This window comes from Diabrotica undecimpunctata, chromosome 3, assembly GCF_040954645.1.
Source record: "Diabrotica undecimpunctata isolate CICGRU chromosome 3, icDiaUnde3, whole genome shotgun sequence".
In the NCBI taxonomy this organism is placed as follows: domain Eukaryota; kingdom Metazoa; phylum Arthropoda; class Insecta; order Coleoptera; family Chrysomelidae; genus Diabrotica; species Diabrotica undecimpunctata.
In genome coordinates, this window is record NC_092805.1 from 125026853 (window position 1) to 125047065 (window position 20213).

The window sequence follows — 20213 nt, forward strand, 5'->3', positions numbered from 1 at the left end:
CCAGTGATTGGATAGAATCTACAATCACGACAATACTCAAAAAGGCAGCTTTCATAAATGAAATAATTATGGATACATAATCTCACATTACAGAAGATGTAAGCTATACATAAGAGACTACTTTCCTACAAAAAGAAATATTGTAATTTCGGCTGACTTTAAATCACTTTCAAAGTTTAAATATAGATTTAAGTATTTTAAATATATAAAAGTATGTTTCATAATTTATTTGTATTTGAGTCTTTTGCTACTTTTTTACAAAAATTACATTAAAACATAAAGAAGCACTTACTTTATTATATATAAAAAAATAAAAATGTAGTGTGCAAAGTTACCTGTGAATATTATTGTTTGGGATAAAGTCCCCCTACAAGATGAATCAGAAACCAATATTTTCTTAGGTATAAAAAATATTATTATTTATTTAAATTTCAAACAAAAAAAACTAAAACTGACATGAAACTCCATATAGGGACCTAGGTTCATAAAGAACATCATTTAACACAAAATGAACAATAAAACGATTTACAAGCTTTTTTCAAATCGGGAAAGAAATATTGGTTATCTCCAAATTCCAATGGCTATGTGAAATCAATATTACCCAAGTGGTAGTATTTTCTTACGGCGTCTTTGGGCGATTGCTATAAACTTCTTTCAGCCAGTACCATTACTTGCACTTAACCGTAACCGTTATTACTACCTCTTACAAATCCATCGATTTTTTTTTCGAAATCTATTGTGGATATAATTATGAAGTCTCCAATGGAAAGCTGGTCTAGATCTGTATGATTTCTATAGCTCTCAGTAGATGCAGAATTAGATGTAGTATCTGCAATATCTCCAAAATCTTGTATTTTATTTAAACGTTTTGTTTGTTTACTATCTTATGTTTAGACCCTTTACTACAGCCAGCTGCGGCAATAACACATTTGCAAATCCAAGGCCAAAGTCACCCGAAAACCGTTAAATTCTGTAAGACTTAGCAGACTTACCAGCAGGACCTTAGCAGGACTTACCCGACTTTTTTAGTGTCTATGTTTAAACTGAAATAATGACGGAAGACGGTTAGGAATTCGCAGATTTTCAGTATGCAACTATGCAATTAATCTTACTGTAGGAAGTTTTATTGGTTGCCAAACAATTTCTACAGTTAGGAAATCTTATGTGATATGGCTACATTTTATAAATTCTTTTTTTTTTTAATATAGCAAGTATTACCGTGAGTTATTAAAATTCTCCCAACGTTCATATGGTACTAATGGTGCGGTATAATGCAATTTTTTGATAATAATATATTGTACAAATGCCCTAGTCACTAAATTTTTTTCCAACATTAGCCAAAGTCACCTGAAACTATAGTACTAGAAGATCATGCCGATTTGCCAAAGGTATATGTATACGACAATACTTTTTGAATATTAGTCATGTGACTGAAAAATCAACAAAATTTATTTTTCTCGTATAGCTCCATCTGCTTTATAAATTATCTCAAATTTTTCTAAGAAATAAAAAGACATAGCTTGTGGTGGATACAAAAAGAAGTAGGTGTAGCGTAACACCTGGTTTCCCTTGGAACTGAGCTATAAAAATACACCACAGCATCAGTAAAATTGTTTGATACACTTTTGAATAAAGTTTACTCAGAACAAGGTGCCGGGCAAGAATATATACTATTATTATAACTATGTAATATGCAGAAGGGCATAATACGAGGAGAAGGTTTGAAACGTGGGAAAAATCATGTTGTTTATTGACTTTAAGATGATGAGAGAGGGTGAAAGTATTGTCACGTTTGGCGAAAGTATTGTCACGTATTTAAACATTATAGACGATGCATCTTTGATTCATAACATTCAAGGCAAAAACACACTCTGTTTAGATCTGTATGAAGATCTAGAAATTGTCAGAGACATTAGGACTAGCCCCAATTGCGTCAATCGTACCTCTCTTTCGATCGTTACTTTACTCCCATTCACCAACGATTATTTTCTTAATCTTTATTCCATTCTTCCTCTTACAATTTATTGTTTTCTCATCACTAATACCTTTCTTTTCCATTTGCATCTATCCTTTTTGTTATTCACAATAAAAACATTATTCAATGTCATTTATTACAAACATTTAGCCTACTAGTCTTTCTATCTGAGGCTTCCTACCACTTCTAATGTTTTGAATTTATCGCAACCTTCGTCGCCCACTTCAATCATATTTAACTCTTTTCTTACTGTGACATCATCTAATCTTCACATGGAATGATCAAATTACAGGAATCTGTAAAAGACTAATGCTCGAATTAAAAAAAAAATTACTAGAGACAGGGTACCTATCGACCATACATGATATCACTACGACCAATAAACTCGCTTTAGCTGATCAGTATTGAAGAGACAGAGAGAGAAATTTTGTTTTTTTTTTCTCTTTAATATTTTTTACTTTTTTTAAGAACCTAAAACGTTTTTCTAGACCTCTTGTCATTATTTCTTTGTATGTTTAAAAAAAATTCTGTTACACATTGGTTCCACTTAGTCAATCCTCAAGATTTCATGGACATCGCATATCTCAAATAAAGAAGTAATGCAGAGAATAGGCAAGGAACGAGAACTTTTCAACACAGTGAAACAACATATGAAAAAACATAATATGAAAAAACATCATACCTAAATCACATACTGAGAAATAATAAGTATTAATAATGCTCAACTAATAGTAAAAGAAAAGATCTAAGGAAAGAGAGCAATATGAAGGAAATGGCTAAGAAACATCCGACAATGGACAGGGTTAAATTTTAAACAGCTAATAAGAACAGCTTAAGGCAGAGAAGAGTCTATAATTGTAGTAGTCAACCTCCATTGAGGAGAGATTACTTTAAGAACAAAGTAGTCAAAAAAATAATCTTACTAAACCTCGGATTCAGAGGTTAAAGGTTACCTAAGTTACCGATAACTCTGTATGACACAGTAGGATGACACAGTCTTGAAACTTTTTTTTCTTTAAGTTTAATATATTCGACTTGCATCTGATCATAAACAAAAGTTTAAATTTATAGCATTCTCAAATTTATAACAAGTTAATTACGTAAAGAAATCTGTCGGATTCTTCAATACTCTGTTGCCTGTTCTTATTATAAAGTTCGTATATCCATCTTGGGATTTGATATATTGTTTTGTCATCTACATATTTTTTTGGTTTTATATTTTTTATGATCACAGAGAAAACAACTTATTGAATATTGCTCGATTGCTTTTAATTTTTTCTGTATTGCCGTTATTTCTCTTAATATGCTGAAAGTAATTTAATATTCATCGTTTTTGACATATAATTATTAAAGTCTATATTTATACTAAACCAGTTTTTACTTGAAGGTGATTACTTGGCAACATCGCACTAAACGAAGCTCTTAACCATAACTTTTCAACGAAATCATATTCTACTTATCAATTTTGCAGAGGCGTACGAAAAAAATTAATTATTTATTAAGTAATTACGTAAAAATCAAATCTAAGACCGATATAATCATTAAATTATCATGTCTTTTGTATTGTATGTATCTTATAGTTGTCCAACAAATTAAAGTAAAATTTTATTCTTATTAGAGAGTACCTAATACAGAACTTCAAAAAGCCGAAAACTTTGGAAAAGACTTATTTTTTCATTAGGCTAAACAATCTGAAATTTTAACATACGATCTTGTCATTACACATCTTTCTCTATTTATAGAATTGATGTGTGCTGTGAACCTTATACTTGTCTTTTTTTCACTTAATTTGAAAGTTTCCTTGTGCTTATTTGTTTATATAAATATGAAAATATATTATGAAGTTCATATAAATTAAAATAAAGTAAGCTAAACTATTATGTGAATGCGCGTACATATTAGTGCATTTGTTTATTTTAGTAAATTCTCGAAATATGAAATGTAGATGGCACTAACTACTAAAGATTTAATAGCTTTGTTAGAAGAGGACTCAGATTGTGAAAATTCTGACTCACTTAATGTGGTTTATTTGCCGCCAAAATTAGATTAGAAAGTTTCTGATGTAGAAGACATTGAGGATAATATTATTTGTGAAGAATCAATCAAATCGGTATTGCAGGTATATATGAAATACAATTTATTGGAAATTCTGACGATTCTGATTATAATATTTCTCTGAACCACAGATAAAACGTCGAAAGAAAAAACCAGGCAAAAATAATAAATCCAAATTTGTCTTAAGTTGTAACAACAGATACTCCTTCGTGCTCAGTAGTACTATTCAACATCAGTCTAATTGATATTTAGACAATATAAAAGCCAACCATTGAAGCAAGTCACTGAAAAAAGTATTTGACAGCATTCTATATTTTACAAATATTTATGCATCGCAGAATAACTATCACGATTTTGAAATGAATAACATAGATTAAAAAAAAATGATTAGTATATGTATATCATCTGGTTCACACTCTGCTTCAAGTTGATATGCATTGGTCAAAGGATGAGAATAGAGAAGTGCACATTATAAGAGAAAACATGAGCTGACATAGATTTATATTTATAATTTGTAACAGCAAAGAAACCACTACATCAGTGTCAAACTTAGTACATGGACGTCAATCTAAATTTGCTTTACCAGATGAAACCAGATTCGACATGTAAATATGAATGCATCTACACCAAAATGTTTCGAAAATTTTCACCTTAAAGTTTAATTTACATTTAAGGTACAATATGTTCTTTTATTAAAAATTGTACTGTTTCTTTGAAAATGAGAAAAAAAATCTTTTTGGTTCTACATAAGTCTTAATTTATGTGTTTTTAATCCAATCTAATAAATTAATTGTCAAATTTCTCTTTGTATATTGAGCGGCCGTTAATTTGTTAATACTATATAAAGAATAAACTTACCATAAATTTACTTTACTTACCTCAAAACTATTTTAAAGTTAATAATAAGGTGTATTTAGTAAATATATTCCCAAGAAATAGAACACACTACAGCTATGCACATATAAAATGTGGAACGAATAAAATAAAATATCATATTTCTCTCATTCTCATTCTTTTTAAGAACGTAAATGTATATAGACCAGCAAAATATTGATAAGTTTACCGATCTTTCAAACTAATCAATGAACTTGTCTCACTATACAGTACTGAATCGCACCAATTTATATTGTTACGTGGCAAATTTTATGGGACTATCTTACTTTTTCACTTTTTTACATGGGCGAAGCATACACAATAAAAATGACCCCGGTAAGAATTTACTGCTGACATTTTACATGGTTGCCGCTACCGTTTAGTTAAATTTGTAGATTAGTCACCTTTAATTGAAAATTTTCTGACTATAGTAGACTTTATATATTTTCTTTTAAGATAAATATTATCGCTACTATAATTTAGAAGCAAAGTCTTAATCGTTAAATAATAGTGCGCGGTATATTAACCTTTCGCAGATAACATGTTCTATACACAGAAGGTAACCGTGGTCTCAGAGACCGACAAGTCAAAATTGTACACGAATATTTTGTATATATAAAATATGTATTATATAAAATAAAATATACCAGTATTTTTCTTGTTTAATATAATAATAAAACAATATTTTGAATAAAATTCAATATATTTACTATACCATGTATTTTATTATCATTTTTAGAAAATTATCTTACCAGCATGGCTTTTTAGCTTTTCACTTATGATAGTTTGTATTTTTGGTGGACATAGTACATTAAGAGGACCCGATTATCGACGGTTAGAAAATTCCTTTTATATTGCATTGATAAGACCGTCATTTTGTTTAGCAATAAGCTGGATCATTTGGGCATGTGCTACAAATCATGGGGGTAAGTTTTGGGAGATCTCGTATTTTTGATATTAAAAATTTAACCTCTCGTCGGGCGGTATATTAAGCTTTCGCAGATAGCATATTTTAGTTATACACAGACGATATCTCAGAGAAAATTACATTGTTACAACAAAATTTTTACATATTTTTAACATATAATTTACCTATATTTTTGTTTTTTAATATAGCAATAAAACAATAAAGATTAGATATTTTTATAAAATTCAATAACAATATTTCAAAAAGAAAAAAAGAACCTAAATCAAATAAAACTTGCTTGAACTAAAATTATAATATTAAATTAATCTATATTGCTAAAACCCTATGTAATATGAAACTATGCAAATCATTAAACCTCCTTGGTTAAACTGAATTTTTCTTATTGAAATTATTCAGTATTTTTCTCAAATTCGATACATCTATATAAGTCTCAAGAGCTGCAGACACATGATTTTTTTATCAAATGTAGAATTTGTTGGAGATTGCTGATTTAGAAAATGCTATAAATCTCATTTATTCTTAATTTTATTGTTCTTGGAAGTTCTTAAAGTATTTGACAGTTCCTGGCATCCTCATCGATTTCGTCTTTACATCTTTTTTTTTATCTCTTATGTCGTTTCTCCATTACTGAGGATCGTAATTTCTTCCAATATTCCTAACAATTTTTCTCCATTACCGGAAATATTTTGTAAGAGAAGTAAACTCGAGTTGTAAACTATGTACGTATCAATATCACTCAACCCAGTCCCAGCGTGTTCTAACTCTTTTTTTTTTTTCGAATACTTTCTGTCTGCTCTCTGCGTCATTCGTCAAAATTTCAAAATTTATTTCTGGTCTGAACGAATTATCACTTTATTTGCTGCTGCTCTGAATAGTTTACTGGCAAATAACAAAAACCACAATATAGTTAAAGTAGGCATATAAAGCATCCTTAAGGGTAGTTAAGATTAACATTTTCTCTTTATCTCTAGTAACTCTAGTGTACTAAAAAGTGTAATAAAAATTAAAAAAATGGGTTACAAAAAATCTGGAATTAAAATTTAACTAATAAAAATTATAAAAAGTGTCGACACATTTAAAAAATAATTGTATTTTTTTGTTTTAGGTTACGTGAACACTTTTCTCTCCCTTCCATTTTTTCAATTTATGAATAAATTTACATACAGTATCTATCTCGTCCATGTGCAAGCTATATATCCAATCGTTTATTCACAAAAGACTGCAATATATTTTAGTGACTTTAATATAGTAAGTAGATTTTTTTAATTTAACGGTAATATGAAGTTTTTTTAATGTCCTTATTATCTATATTTCGTTATAATTCACAAGCAGATGAGCAGAACATTTTATTAGAATAAGAACTGTTCAGACAATATATTTCTTTCTATGATTTCAATTATATTACTCGCCAGGACTTTTTTTCCAAATGAAAATGATCGTAATTTTCCAAATAAAAGAATGTTATCAACAAGACGGTACACCACTGCACTTTGCAGCTCCTATTTACGATATTTTAAACATGTTTTCTTAGAATAATTGGATCTTAGATCTTAGATATATTGGCAGACGAGGAGCAATAGAGTGGCTCACAAGATCTCCAGATTTTTTAACCACCTGATTTTTTCTTATTTGGTTATTTAAAATAAAAAGTTTACATTTATAAACCACAAAATAAACAGGATTTAAAAATAAGAATTAGATTGGAAATACGTAATATATAACAATTTATAATTTGCTCATAGAGGATTGAAAGGGGTGACTGAATAACTACTGGGCTTGGGGATAGGGTAAGCAAAAAAATTAAAACGTTTGCGAAAGGCTACTCGTGTTTTAGTTGGAAAGCTAAGTCGCAAAACTTCAGATTATTGTTACGTACCAGCCAGGGGCGTATTAAATAAATTTTATATATTTAAATATTCGATAGTTAAAGGAAAAATTTATGCTACAAATATATCTACGGAAATGAATCACAATATTCTAGAAAATTGTCGTTGTCGGTTCAATTACCGCCAAGAGGTAAGTTGCTGACAAATTAAACATTTAATCTAAGCAAAAAGCAATTTTTTTTAAATATTTTTAAGTGATAGTCTTTCATAATGAACTAACCCATTTTCCCCTATTCTCACTTAAAATAATTATGGATTACGTCATCACACCCAGATGGATAACGTCAATAGTACGATATTCATGCAAACAAATGTTTCGGAATTTGTTTTCAAAATCACCTATACTCGAAAAAATTTATTTATTCCATAATTTTGTACCTGACGTATATATTATTCTAAAACTGGCAGAACGAATAATTTTATAAGTACAAATTTTCTATATTGACCACGTTCTAATGAAGTATGTTTCATCGTGTAAATTTACGATGAAAATCCAAGAATACCACAAACCATTAGTACTAAATAACTTTTATGTCTCATTGTATAAAAGTTAACGTAAATTAAAATTGGATTTTCCGACTTATGTAACAATACTTCAATAATAGAATAAAAATTTCGTGCGGTGTAAGTGTAGTATATTTTCAAATAGTAGAGTTAATAAAACTTTTTTTGTTCTTAGGCTTACTGGTTTTGGGGATTATTTATGCTTTCATTTGGACTTTCAATAGTTTGGCTACTGGTGTTCGAGTACCCTGCATTTGCATTGGAGCGTGTTATTTTTTCTTAGTTTTAGGTAAGTTATACTTATTGTAAGGTAAAATTAATTAAGCTGTGGACTATGATGAGATTTTACCTAAGATGTTAAAGGAAAGTAACACGAAACTAAAAAACAAACTGGTAAATCTATTTAACGAAAGCATATCAAAAGAAGATATTCCAGTCCAATGGGTAAAATTATTGGTCGTACTGATGTGGACAAAAAATGTGGTATAGAAGATCTGAAAAATGTCCGACCAATAAGTCTCCAGTCCAAAACATGCAAGCTATTTATAAGAATAATAATAACAAATAGAGTGGAAAGGAAATTTGAGCTATACAAATTAAAGAAGCAGCCAGAATTTAGGAACATGCACAGTTATACAAATAATAAAAACAATATGTGTATAATTAAAAGTGAAACTGGAACAAACCATGAAGTGGAAATATCCAGGAGTGGCTAGTATACCTGTTGAATACAAAGCACGTGGTGTTCGTGTGTATTAAGGTATAAAAAAATTGCTTATTACAAGCTTAAATTTTTATTTTAAGAAGATCTTTTCGGAATTAAATCATTCCATCATCAGTTAACTAAAAGAGAGAGTAAAAATACCAATATTAAAAAACACAAGTTAAAATTTAAATATATAGAAATAACACGTTGGTTTTTTACTACTTACATAAAAAGTTGTTAAAAAACATTGTATGGCCACTTAAAAAAAACTTTCGAAGGACATCCGTATTAAAATATAATCCTCATGGTTTTATCAAGGTAAATGCAATAGACTTAACTTATTGATTATTAAAACTGAAGATGGGGGCATCTTACATGACCCCCTGTAGCTGGTGAAGTTTTTCCGACTTACATTACCTCTGATCTGTTCTGGAGTCTTGGGCTAACTGATATAAAGATGGTATGAAAAATCAGTTAGTACCCATCAATGTCAAGTGGAATGATGTAGTAGGAGCAAAAGTCATTGTGCTTAAGTTTGTGAATAGGCAGTTTTTAGTGAAGTATTGTGTTTTGTGTGTAGTAAAATCAATAGCAATTTTTGGTATTTTAAAAAGGTGGTAGAATGTAAAACAATGAGTGACTGTGATGTAAAATAAATTTGGTATACCAGGGTAAGGCAAAATTTAAGTTAGGTAGTTGAAATTAATAAATCATTTGGAAGCGGTAAAGAGAATGTTATTACCTAATTGTTTCTTGTATGAAGTAGATATAGATAAAAGTTGGTTTGAAATTTGTGGAAGATGAATCGAGGAAAAAGAAATAAAAGAAAGAGAAAGAAAATGAAGTAGGAGATGAATGTAAAGATGTAAGCTGGGGATACTGAAACTGATTGTGATAAGAGATTGATAGATGTGGTGTGAGTATTTATAAGAAAATCTGTGTGATTAGTCAGATGGTAGTTATTGGAGAGGATGGGAAATGGGATATTGGAAAAGTGATGTTAGTGTATTAATGGTGACAAGAATAGAGTTAAGTATGGCGGATTAAATAAGGTGATATTAAGATATGGGAAATTAGAAAGAAATGTAGAAGTAAGTAAAACTAGATGTGTAGTTAACAGAAAGAAAGTTAGATCAGGAAAATAATTGTCGATGAAGTGGAACAAAGTCTCTATTGATGCTGGTGTGACGATTAACACAATTGGGACTGTTTTTCTTTTCCTTGACTATTTCCAAATCCTCAAAAAGGTCAAGTTTGAGATAATCTCTACCTGGGATGTTATGAAGAAGAGAAATATCATCTGGTACCTTGATTGTGTGATTGTGATATTTGAGATGATGGGAGAAAGAAGAAGTGTTATCTAACTTAGAATGTTCTATGGCCCTGGTTACTAGAGATCTACAAGTTCTACCAATATAAGTGGCATCACAGTCAGAACATTGAAGTTTATAAACCCCACTGCGTTTGCTGAAGTCAATAGAGTCCTTACTATTGCATAATGATCTACTCAATTTATTGTTAACTTTAAAGGAAATCTTAATATTTTCAACAGAATTCAGGATAGTGTTTTTGATTGATTCGGAAAGTGTTGGACAGTGAAATGGTAATGAGAAGTAAGATGGGGAATCTGAAGTAATGTTACGGTAAGCTGATTGTTGAAGCAATTTACGTTTCTTTTTATAAATGAGTTTATGGATGATATCTGGGTTGTAGCCATTATTGAAAGCAATCTGTTTGATTATGTTTAGTTCTTGGATGTAGTTAGTGTTGGATAATGGAATGGTTTCTAAACGATGAATGAAGCTGTTGAATGCAGATAATTTGTGTGAAATGGGATGGTTAGAATTGAAATGTATGACATGATCTGTTTGTGTGGGTTTTCTGTAGATGCTATAATCAAAGACATTATTAATTCTATTGATGGAAAGGTCTAAAAAATTGATAGAGAAGTTAGATTCTAATTCCATAGTGAATTTGATATTGGGGTGAATATTATTGATAGTGTTTAATAAGGAAAAGGCTGTATTTGAGTTACCTCTAATGAAAACTAAGCAATCATCAACGTAACGGAACCAGTGTAGAATTGTATTGTTAGTCATGATTTGAGTGGATTCTAGATGATTCATGAAGAGGTCAGCTAAAAAGGGGGAAAGACAACTTCCCATGGCCAAGCCATCAGGTTGTTTATAAAAAATATTATTGAAAGAAAAATAATCTTGTGATAAACAAAAGGAAAGTATTTCTATTATTGGTGTGATGACTGAGGGATTAGTTGATTTAGATGTGAGAAGGTCCTGGACTAACTGAATAGTTTCAAGTTTAGGTACAGAAGTAAAGAGATTGCTAACGTCAAATGAAAGCATAGTCATATCTGGTAGGAGTTTTATGTGATTAAGTTTGGATATAAGTTGGGATGAGTTTTTGATGGAAAAAGTGGGAGAAAAACTTGTTATGTCCTTGATTACCCTGAGTATGAATTTAGAGATTATGGAGACCGGGGTGTTGATGAAACTGACTACTGGACGGATTGGAATGCCCTCTTTGTGGATTTTTGGAAGACCATACAGTCTAGGAATTAATGGGTTACTAGGGATTTTGTAATATGGTGCATGAAAATCAGTGAAAAAAGTAGAATATTTCTTTAAAAATGCTTTTTGTTTATTAATGAATCTGTTAAGTGGGTCATGTGGAAGTACTATGAAGCCATTATTATTCAAAAAGGTGGAAACTTTGTTGATGTATTCAGTGTGGTCTAGAATTACTAAGCAATTTCCTTTATCTGATTTGGATATTATTAGATTATGGTTTTTTATTTTCTTTTTTATTGAATTTAAAGTTTTTAAACTATTATGATGTGGATGATGAAAATGTGAATTGGAAGTTAAGTTTTTGTATGCAGCATGAAGTTTTTTGAAACAATTATTTCTAATGACATTTTTTTGTTGTAAAGAAATTGAAAGTTTTTCTATGATTATGTCTATTTCTATGGAAAGTTCTTGTAGGTCTATTTCAGAGATGTCTGTGGGAATAGAAAATTGGAGGCCATGATTCAAGAGTTCTAATTCATCTTGTGAGAAATTTATATTGGATAAATTTTTGATTCTAGGGTGAAATTTGAAGTTAGAAAATTTGGATCTATTATTAGAAGAATTGGTGGACACTAAATGTGACTTCATTCAACAGAAGTCACATTTAGTGTCCACCAATTCTTCTAATAATAGATCCAAATTTTCTAACTTCAAATTTAACCCTAGAATCAAAAATTTATCCAATATAAATTTCTCACAAGATGAATTAGAACTCTTGAATCATGGCCTCCAATTTTCTATTCCCACAGACATCTCTGAAATAGACCTACAAGAACTTTCCATAGAAATAGACATAATCATAGAAAAACTTTCAATTTCTTTACAACAAAAAAATGTCATTAGAAATAATTGTTTCAAAAAACTTCATGCTGCATACAAAAACTTAACTTCCAATTCACATTTTCATCATCCACATCATAATAGTTTAAAAACTTTAAATTCAATAAAAAAGAAAATAAAAAACCATAATCTAATAATATCCAAATCAGATAAAGGAAATTGCTTAGTAATTCTAGACCACACTGAATACATCAACAAAGTTTCCACCTTTTTGAATAATAATGGCTTCATAGTACTTCCACATGACCCACTTAACAGATTCATTAATAAACAAAAAGCATTTTTAAAGAAATATTCTACTTTTTTCACTGATTTTCATGCACCATATTACAAAATCCCTAGTAACCCATTAATTCCTAGACTGTATGGTCTTCCAAAAATCCACAAAGAGGGCATTCCAATCCGTCCAGTAGTCAGTTTCATCAACACCCCGGTCTCCATAATCTCTAAATTCATACTCAGGGTAATCAAGGACATAACAAGTTTTTCTCCCACTTTTTCCATCAAAAACTCATCCCAACTTATATCCAAACTTAATCACATAAAACTCCTACCAGATATGACTATGCTTTCATTTGACGTTAGCAATCTCTTTACTTCTGTACCTAAACTTGAAACTATTCAGTTAGTCCAGGACCTTCTCACATCTAAATCAACTAATCCCTCAGTCATCACACCAATAATAGAAATACTTTCCTTTTGTTTATCACAAGATTATTTTTCTTTCAATAATATTTTTTATAAACAACCTGATGGCTTGGCCATGGGAAGTTGTCTTTCCCCCTTTTTAGCTGACCTCTTCATGAATCATCTAGAATCCACTCAAATCATGACTAACAATACAATTCTACACTGGTTCCGTTACGTTGATGATTGCTTAGTTTTCATTAGAGGTAACTCAAATACAGCCTTTTCCTTATTAAACACTATCAATAATATTCACCCCAATATCAAATTCACTATGGAATTAGAATCTAACTTCTCTATCAATTTTTTAGACCTTTCCATCAATAGAATTAATAATGTCTTTGATTATAGCATCTACAGAAAACCCACACAAACAGATCATGTCATACATTTCAATTCTAACCATCCCATTTCACACAAATTATCTGCATTCAACAGCTTCATTCATCGTTTAGAAACCATTCCATTATCCAACACTAACTACATCCAAGAACTAAACATAATCAAACAGATTGCTTTCAATAATGGCTACAACCCAGATATCATCCATAAACTCATTTATAAAAAGAAACGTAAATTGCTTCAACAATCAGCTTACCGTAACATTACTTCAGATTCCCCATCTTACTTCTCATTACCATTTCACTGTCCAACACTTTCCGAATCAATCAAAAACACTATCCTGAATTCTGTTGAAAATATTAAGATTTCCTTTAAAGTTAACAATAAATTGAGTAGATCATTATGCAATAGTAAGGACTCTATTGACTTCAGCAAACGCAGTGGGGTTTATAAACTTCAATGTTCTGACTGTGATGCCACTTATATTGGTAGAACTTGTAGATCTCTAGTAACCAGGGCCATAGAACATTCTAAGTTAGATAACACTTCTTCTTTCTCCCATCATCTCAAATATCACAATCACACAATCAAGGTACCAGATGATATTTCTCTTCTTCATAACATCCCAGGTAGAGATTATCTCAAACTTGACCTTTTTGAGGATTTGGAAATAGTCAAGGAAAAGAAAAACAGTCCCAATTGTGTTAATCGTCACACCAGCATCAATAGAGACTTTGTTCCACTTCATCGACAATTATTTTCCTGATCTAACTTTCTTTCTGTTAACTACACATCTAGTTTTACTTACTTCTACATTTCTTTCTAATTTCCCATATCTTAATATCACCTTATTTAATCCGCCATACTTAACTCTATTCTTGTCACCATTAATACACTAACATCACTTTTCCAATATCCCATTTCCCATCCTCTCCAATAACTACCATCTGACTAATCACACAGATTTTCTTATAAATACTCACACCACATCTATCAATCTCTTATCACAATCAGTTTCAGTATCCCCAGCTTACATCTTTACATTCATCTCCTACTTCATTTTCTTTCTCTTTCTTTTATTTCTTTTTCCTCGATTCATCTTCCACAAATTTCAAACCAACTTTTATCTATATCTACTTCATACAAGAAACAATTAGGTAATAACATTCTCTTTACCGCTTCCAAATGATTTATTAATTTCAACTACCTAACTTAAATTTTGCCTTACCCTGGTATACCAAATTTATTTTACATCACAGTCACTCATTGTTTTACATTCTACCACCTTTTTAAAATACCAAAAATTGCTATTGATTTTACTACACACAAAACACAATACTTCACTAAAAACTGCCTATTCACAAACTTAAGCACAATGACTTTTGCTCCTACTACATCATTCCACTTGACATTGATGGGTACTAACTGATTTTTCATACCATCTTTATATCAGTTAGCCCAAGACTCCAGAACAGATCAGAGGTAATGTAAGTCGGAAAAACTTCACCAGCTACAGGGGGTCATGTAAGATGCCCCCATCTTCAGTTTTAATAATCAATAAGTTAAGTCTATTGCATTTACCTTGATAAAACCATGAGGATTATATTTTAATACGGATGTCCTTCGAAAGTTTTTTTTAAGTGGCCATACAATGTTTTTTAACAACTTTTTATGTAAGTAGTAAAAAACCAACGTGTTATTTCTATATATTTAAATTTTAACTTGTGTTTTTTAATATTGGTATTTTTACTCTCTCTTTTAGTTAACTGATGATGGAATGATTTAATTCCGAAAAGATCTTCTTAAAATAAAAATTTAAGCTTGTAATAAGCAATTTTTTTATACCTTAATACACACGAACACCACGTGCTTAATATGTGTATAATATACCTTTAAGTTTGGCCTTTGTAGATTTCAAGAATGCCATAATTTTCGCCATGCTAAATGCCAGAATATATCAACGATTTATAAATCTGGTTCTACAGTAAAATATCCTTAAAAATATAGTTATATAAACTCACAGAAGAAGTTGCACAACAAAGAGGAGTAAGATGTTTTTAGAGAATTATAATGGGACAACCTAGAAATAAGCATAGCAGGAGAAATAATTAGCAACCTGATGTTTTTATTCGAACTAAAAAAGAGAAATTAAGAGAATGCTGGAAGAAGTAGAGCAAAAATAAATTTCTAGTCTGATAATATTATTACATTTCTAACACTATAAGACTGAACTCTCATCTCAATATTAAGGTTGTGGGTACATTTTTACAACAGTTATTTATTAAAAATTAAGTAAAAAGAGAAATCAAACGATTTCTGCCTAGCGAAACCGAATTCAAATCTTAACCACTGTGTTTCCTAAAATTTGCGAAACAAACAGCTGGATAAATTACTAGGCAAGGGAATCTAAAATTGCATTCCACAAGCCGTTTATCCTGGTCAAAATTCGTAGTGAATTCAGTTTCTGGTACTTCAAACGAAGTAAATAATAAAACAGAATGACGGTATTAGATTTTTGTTTCGATACAGTGCAGCGACAACCGCTGATACGTATTTAGATGGCGTAGTTACGTCCGTATATAGTTATTTTAATAATTATTGTCTAGGACGGGAGAGATTTTTGTTTTGGTTCAGAGCAGTGACTATACCGTTCTGACGAGACCTAAGGAGGTCGAAATACGTATCAGCGGTTGTCGCTGCACTGTATCGAAACAAAAATCTAATACCGTTATTCTGTTTTATTATTTACTTCGTTTGAAGTACCAGAAACTGAATTCACTACGAATTTTGACCAGGATGAACGGCTTGTGGAATGCAATTTTAGATTCCCTTGCCGAGTAATTTATCCAGCTGTTTGTTTCGCAAGTTTTAGGAAGCACAGTGGTTAAGATTTGAATTCGGTTTCGCTAGGCAGAAATCGTTTGATTTCTCTTTTTGTGTTTAGATGGCGTAGTTACATCCGTATATATGTAGTTATTTTTATAACTATTGTCTAGGACGGGAGAGATTTTTGTTTTGGTTCAGAGCAGTGACTATACCGTTCTGACGAGACCTAAGGAGGTCGAAATACGTATCAGCGGTTGTCGCTGCACTGTATCGAAACATAAATCTAATACCGTCATTCTGTAAAAATTAAGTATTCTTTGGTTTTTTACAGTTTCACGAGCAACAAATTAGTGAACCAATATTAATAAATCTCGAAATATAACTCGAAAACGATGCATTTTACACAAAAGTTACTAGGGCAATTCTTTGCACAGAATTTATTAAAAAATATTGTTTAAATAATTTTTGATCATATTTTTTTTAAACATACACTTTTGTTAAAAAGGGACTATTTTAAGTAAGATTGTGCAAAAATATGAAATGAGAATATTTTTATTTGCCAGTGCACTCATACTACTTCGACTACATATTTGAGCTCTGATCATATTTATGATGATATTAGTATTTATTATTTTTTATTTTTATTTTTTAGAAACCGTTACCTACAAGAGTTGCATTACATCAGTATTAAAATTGTTTTATAAACTGGATCAAGAAGACTACTGTAAATAAATTTTTAATAAAAAAAATAATATTTTTTTCTTTTGTTTTCTTTCCTCTTCATTTTATTCAGCCAGTTAAATTGATATCAATTTTAATTACCATCAATTTCAAATAACAATGATAATCTGGAATTCTAAGATCAGTTAAAAATACTATGGTCTCTAACTGGTCGGCTTGACCAACTTTTGGGCATAAAATTGCAAAATGTGGCAATTTAGCATCTTCCAAAATAATATACTGTTGTTTGTTTGAGTCTCATCTTCGATATGGCCTTTCTTTTTGGGGTTCTAGTAAAGCTGCCCAATCTGATTTTATTTTTAAATTACAAAAAAGGGCAATACGGTATCTTTTTGACCTCAGTAGAATAACACATTGCAGAAGCTACTTTAAAAATAACGGGATTTTAACTCCTCCCTCTTTATATATTCTAGAAACTGAATTCGTAAACACCTACATGTTTTTCCAGCAAAAACCAATCATGACCACTTAACAAAAATTTAAGCTTTGATGTGTATTTGCCGACCCGTTCACTGAGTAAGTAAAGAAATCTATATTATATTCGGCAAAAAAATTATACCCATCTCCCTTTGCAACTTAAATCTATAAATTCTTTCTTTAGTTCCGTAAATTGACAAAAACCTATCTATCTTAAAGACCATATTATTCAGTGGCAGAGTTTCTTAACGAATAACTAAGAAATTACCATACGTTTAGGTACAAGCAACAAAGTATTTTTATATACAGATAACGACATTGTTTTGTTGACCATAGGAATTAAGATTTATTGCAATCCCATCTCTAGAGTATATTTATTACAATGCTCTAAAACTATTTTTTTTGGTTATTTTTTAGCCTTAATAGTAATATAAATATATAAGTTAGTAAAAAAGTAATATACTTTATTGTCACTGAAAATTCTACAAATTTTATGGACAGAGCTTATAACGATAAGACAAGAAAGAAGGAAAAAATCAGAATAAGAATCGTTTGTACTTTTAAATAAAAAAAAACAATAAAATTTAATTTAATTGTACCACGTGTACTTATCAGTCTATCAGGAAACGTTTGATTGAGGAAGTCAATAGTTGCTCTAGAGTTTTGAGCCGAACACCGATCCTCCGATTGGAAATAAACCTCCTGAAAATTAACGGGAAGGCGTCGAACTGCCGGAATGATCTCATTCCGTTAAAAGTTGTAAATATTTGGACTCGTTTAGGTTTCCATCGATAAAAAATAGAGCGACAATATGGTCGCCTAACATCCCAGTCCAAACATTTAACTTTTGCGGATGCTGTGTTCGCACTCCAACACTGAGGTGCTTATTTTTCGGAGAATAATACCTTTTTTAAAAAGTGTACATTTTTATTCTGTTTATCTAGAGTAATTTCACAAAACTACATCCGCCAACTGTTTACACATCCCGAAGTTTGACAATGTTTAATGGTATATATTATACACACAACGCAAAAGTCTAAGGATATTTTAATAATTTGACAATACCAATGACAGAAATTTCATGACCATATAAATTTGCTTGTACTATAATTGTTGATACAGACACTCACTTCTTATCAAAAAAAAAAATTGTAAAACTGATAGCAATACGTGTTTTAGAATGTTTTTTATAAGGGACAAAAAAATCGACATTTTTATGTTTTGTTTGTTTTTAATTTTAGTCACTTTATACCATTCTTGCTTAATAAGTGAGTTAAAGATATTGTCTTTTTACCATGCAACGACAACATTTAACGTTGGATGAGATGAATAGAGCCGTGAGACTCCTTCAAGCTGGTATGCGACAAACTCAAGTTGCTGACCAGCTGGGTGTCTCCCAAAGCGTCGTAAGTCGTTTGTGGCGTCGGTTTAGAGACACTGGGAGTCCAGCCGAGCAACATCCAGGAAGTGGTCGCTCTACAACCGTCGCGGTCGCTTAAGACCGATATTTATTTTAAATGCTAGAAAACCACCAACAATTACAGCACCCGAAATGGCTAATGAATTACAGCTTGCACATAATGTAACAATTAGCTGCAGTACTGTGAGGAATCGTCTCCATGAAGCCAATCTTCTTAGTCGGCGACCACTGAGATGTCCACCTTTATCTAAAAGTAATCGCGCTGCAAAATTAACCTGATTTCAAGAGTTTCAGAATTGGACTGACAATGACTATGCCACAGTTTTGTTTAGTGACGAGTCTAGATATGGATTTCATCCAGATTATCGCCGGACAAGAGTTTGGAGACGACTCGGAAATGGAGAACGATTACGACATCTTCAAGAAGTGTATACATACAGAGGTGGTACAACAATGGTATGGGGCGGAATCATGGTTGACGATAGAACTGACCTCATTTTCTTACGTGGCTTTCTCACAAGTCAGCAATATTTGGACACTATTCTTGAACCTGTTGTGCGCCCGTTTGCTGCTGCTGTTGGAGAAAATTTTTACTTTATGCATGATAACGCTCGGCCACATGTTGCGCATATTGTAACAAACGGGTTGGATAACGAAAGTATTGATGTATTGCTATGGCCAGCACAATCACCGGACTTGAATCCCATTGAGCATGTATGGGACAGGCTCCAACGAAGAATTACTCCACATATGGGCAATATCTACAATGAATTTCAATTAAAAGAGCTTCTGATAGAACAATGGACACAACTACCTAAAGCAGACATTAACAAAGCATAAACAGTAGATGTAGAGCTATGATAAACCAACGTGGTGGCCATACTTTATTTTAAGTTTATATTTCGTATTTTTAACACTTTATGATGGTATGTGAAAGATGGGTGATTTGCAATATATTTTTTTTTGCTCCAATTTTCTGTTTTTTGCAATTTATGGTTTTTGACATATTAAACAACAATTTAAACTACAAATTTTGCATTTCTTTTTTTTTTCAGTTGATTACAAATAAACAAAATACGTCTATTTATAAAAATATCCCTAGACTTTTGCGTTGTGTGTATTTATATATATATATATATATATATATATATATATATATATATATATATATATATATATATATATACATATTTATATATATATATATATATATATATTTATATATATATATATATATATATATATATATATATATATATATATATATATATATATATATATTAACTAACAAATTCATTAATTATCTGACTATTGAGATATCCTGACCAGCACAAATTGCGTTGTGTGTATTTATATATATATATATATATATATATATATATATATATTTATATATTTATATATATATATACAGTAGACTCCCTC

General features: G+C 30.6%; 1 protein-coding gene across 3 annotated transcripts in view; it reads left to right on the forward strand.

Annotated features, from left to right (window-relative positions):
* LOC140437365 (nose resistant to fluoxetine protein 6-like) overlaps positions 1-16967 on the forward strand; it is an 83359-nt gene extending 66392 nt beyond the window's left edge. For all 3 annotated transcript variants that reach the window (XM_072526854.1, XM_072526853.1, XM_072526852.1), the window contains exons 11-14: positions 5643-5829; positions 6937-7079; positions 8397-8510; positions 16863-16967. In XM_072526854.1, the coding sequence (XP_072382955.1) occupies positions 5643-5829; positions 6937-7079; positions 8397-8504 (438 nt within the window). In that variant the 3' untranslated portion in view covers positions 8505-8510; positions 16863-16967. The remainder of the gene's footprint in view (positions 1-5642; positions 5830-6936; positions 7080-8396; positions 8511-16862) is intronic.
* Positions 16968-20213: the final 3246 nt, after the last annotated feature.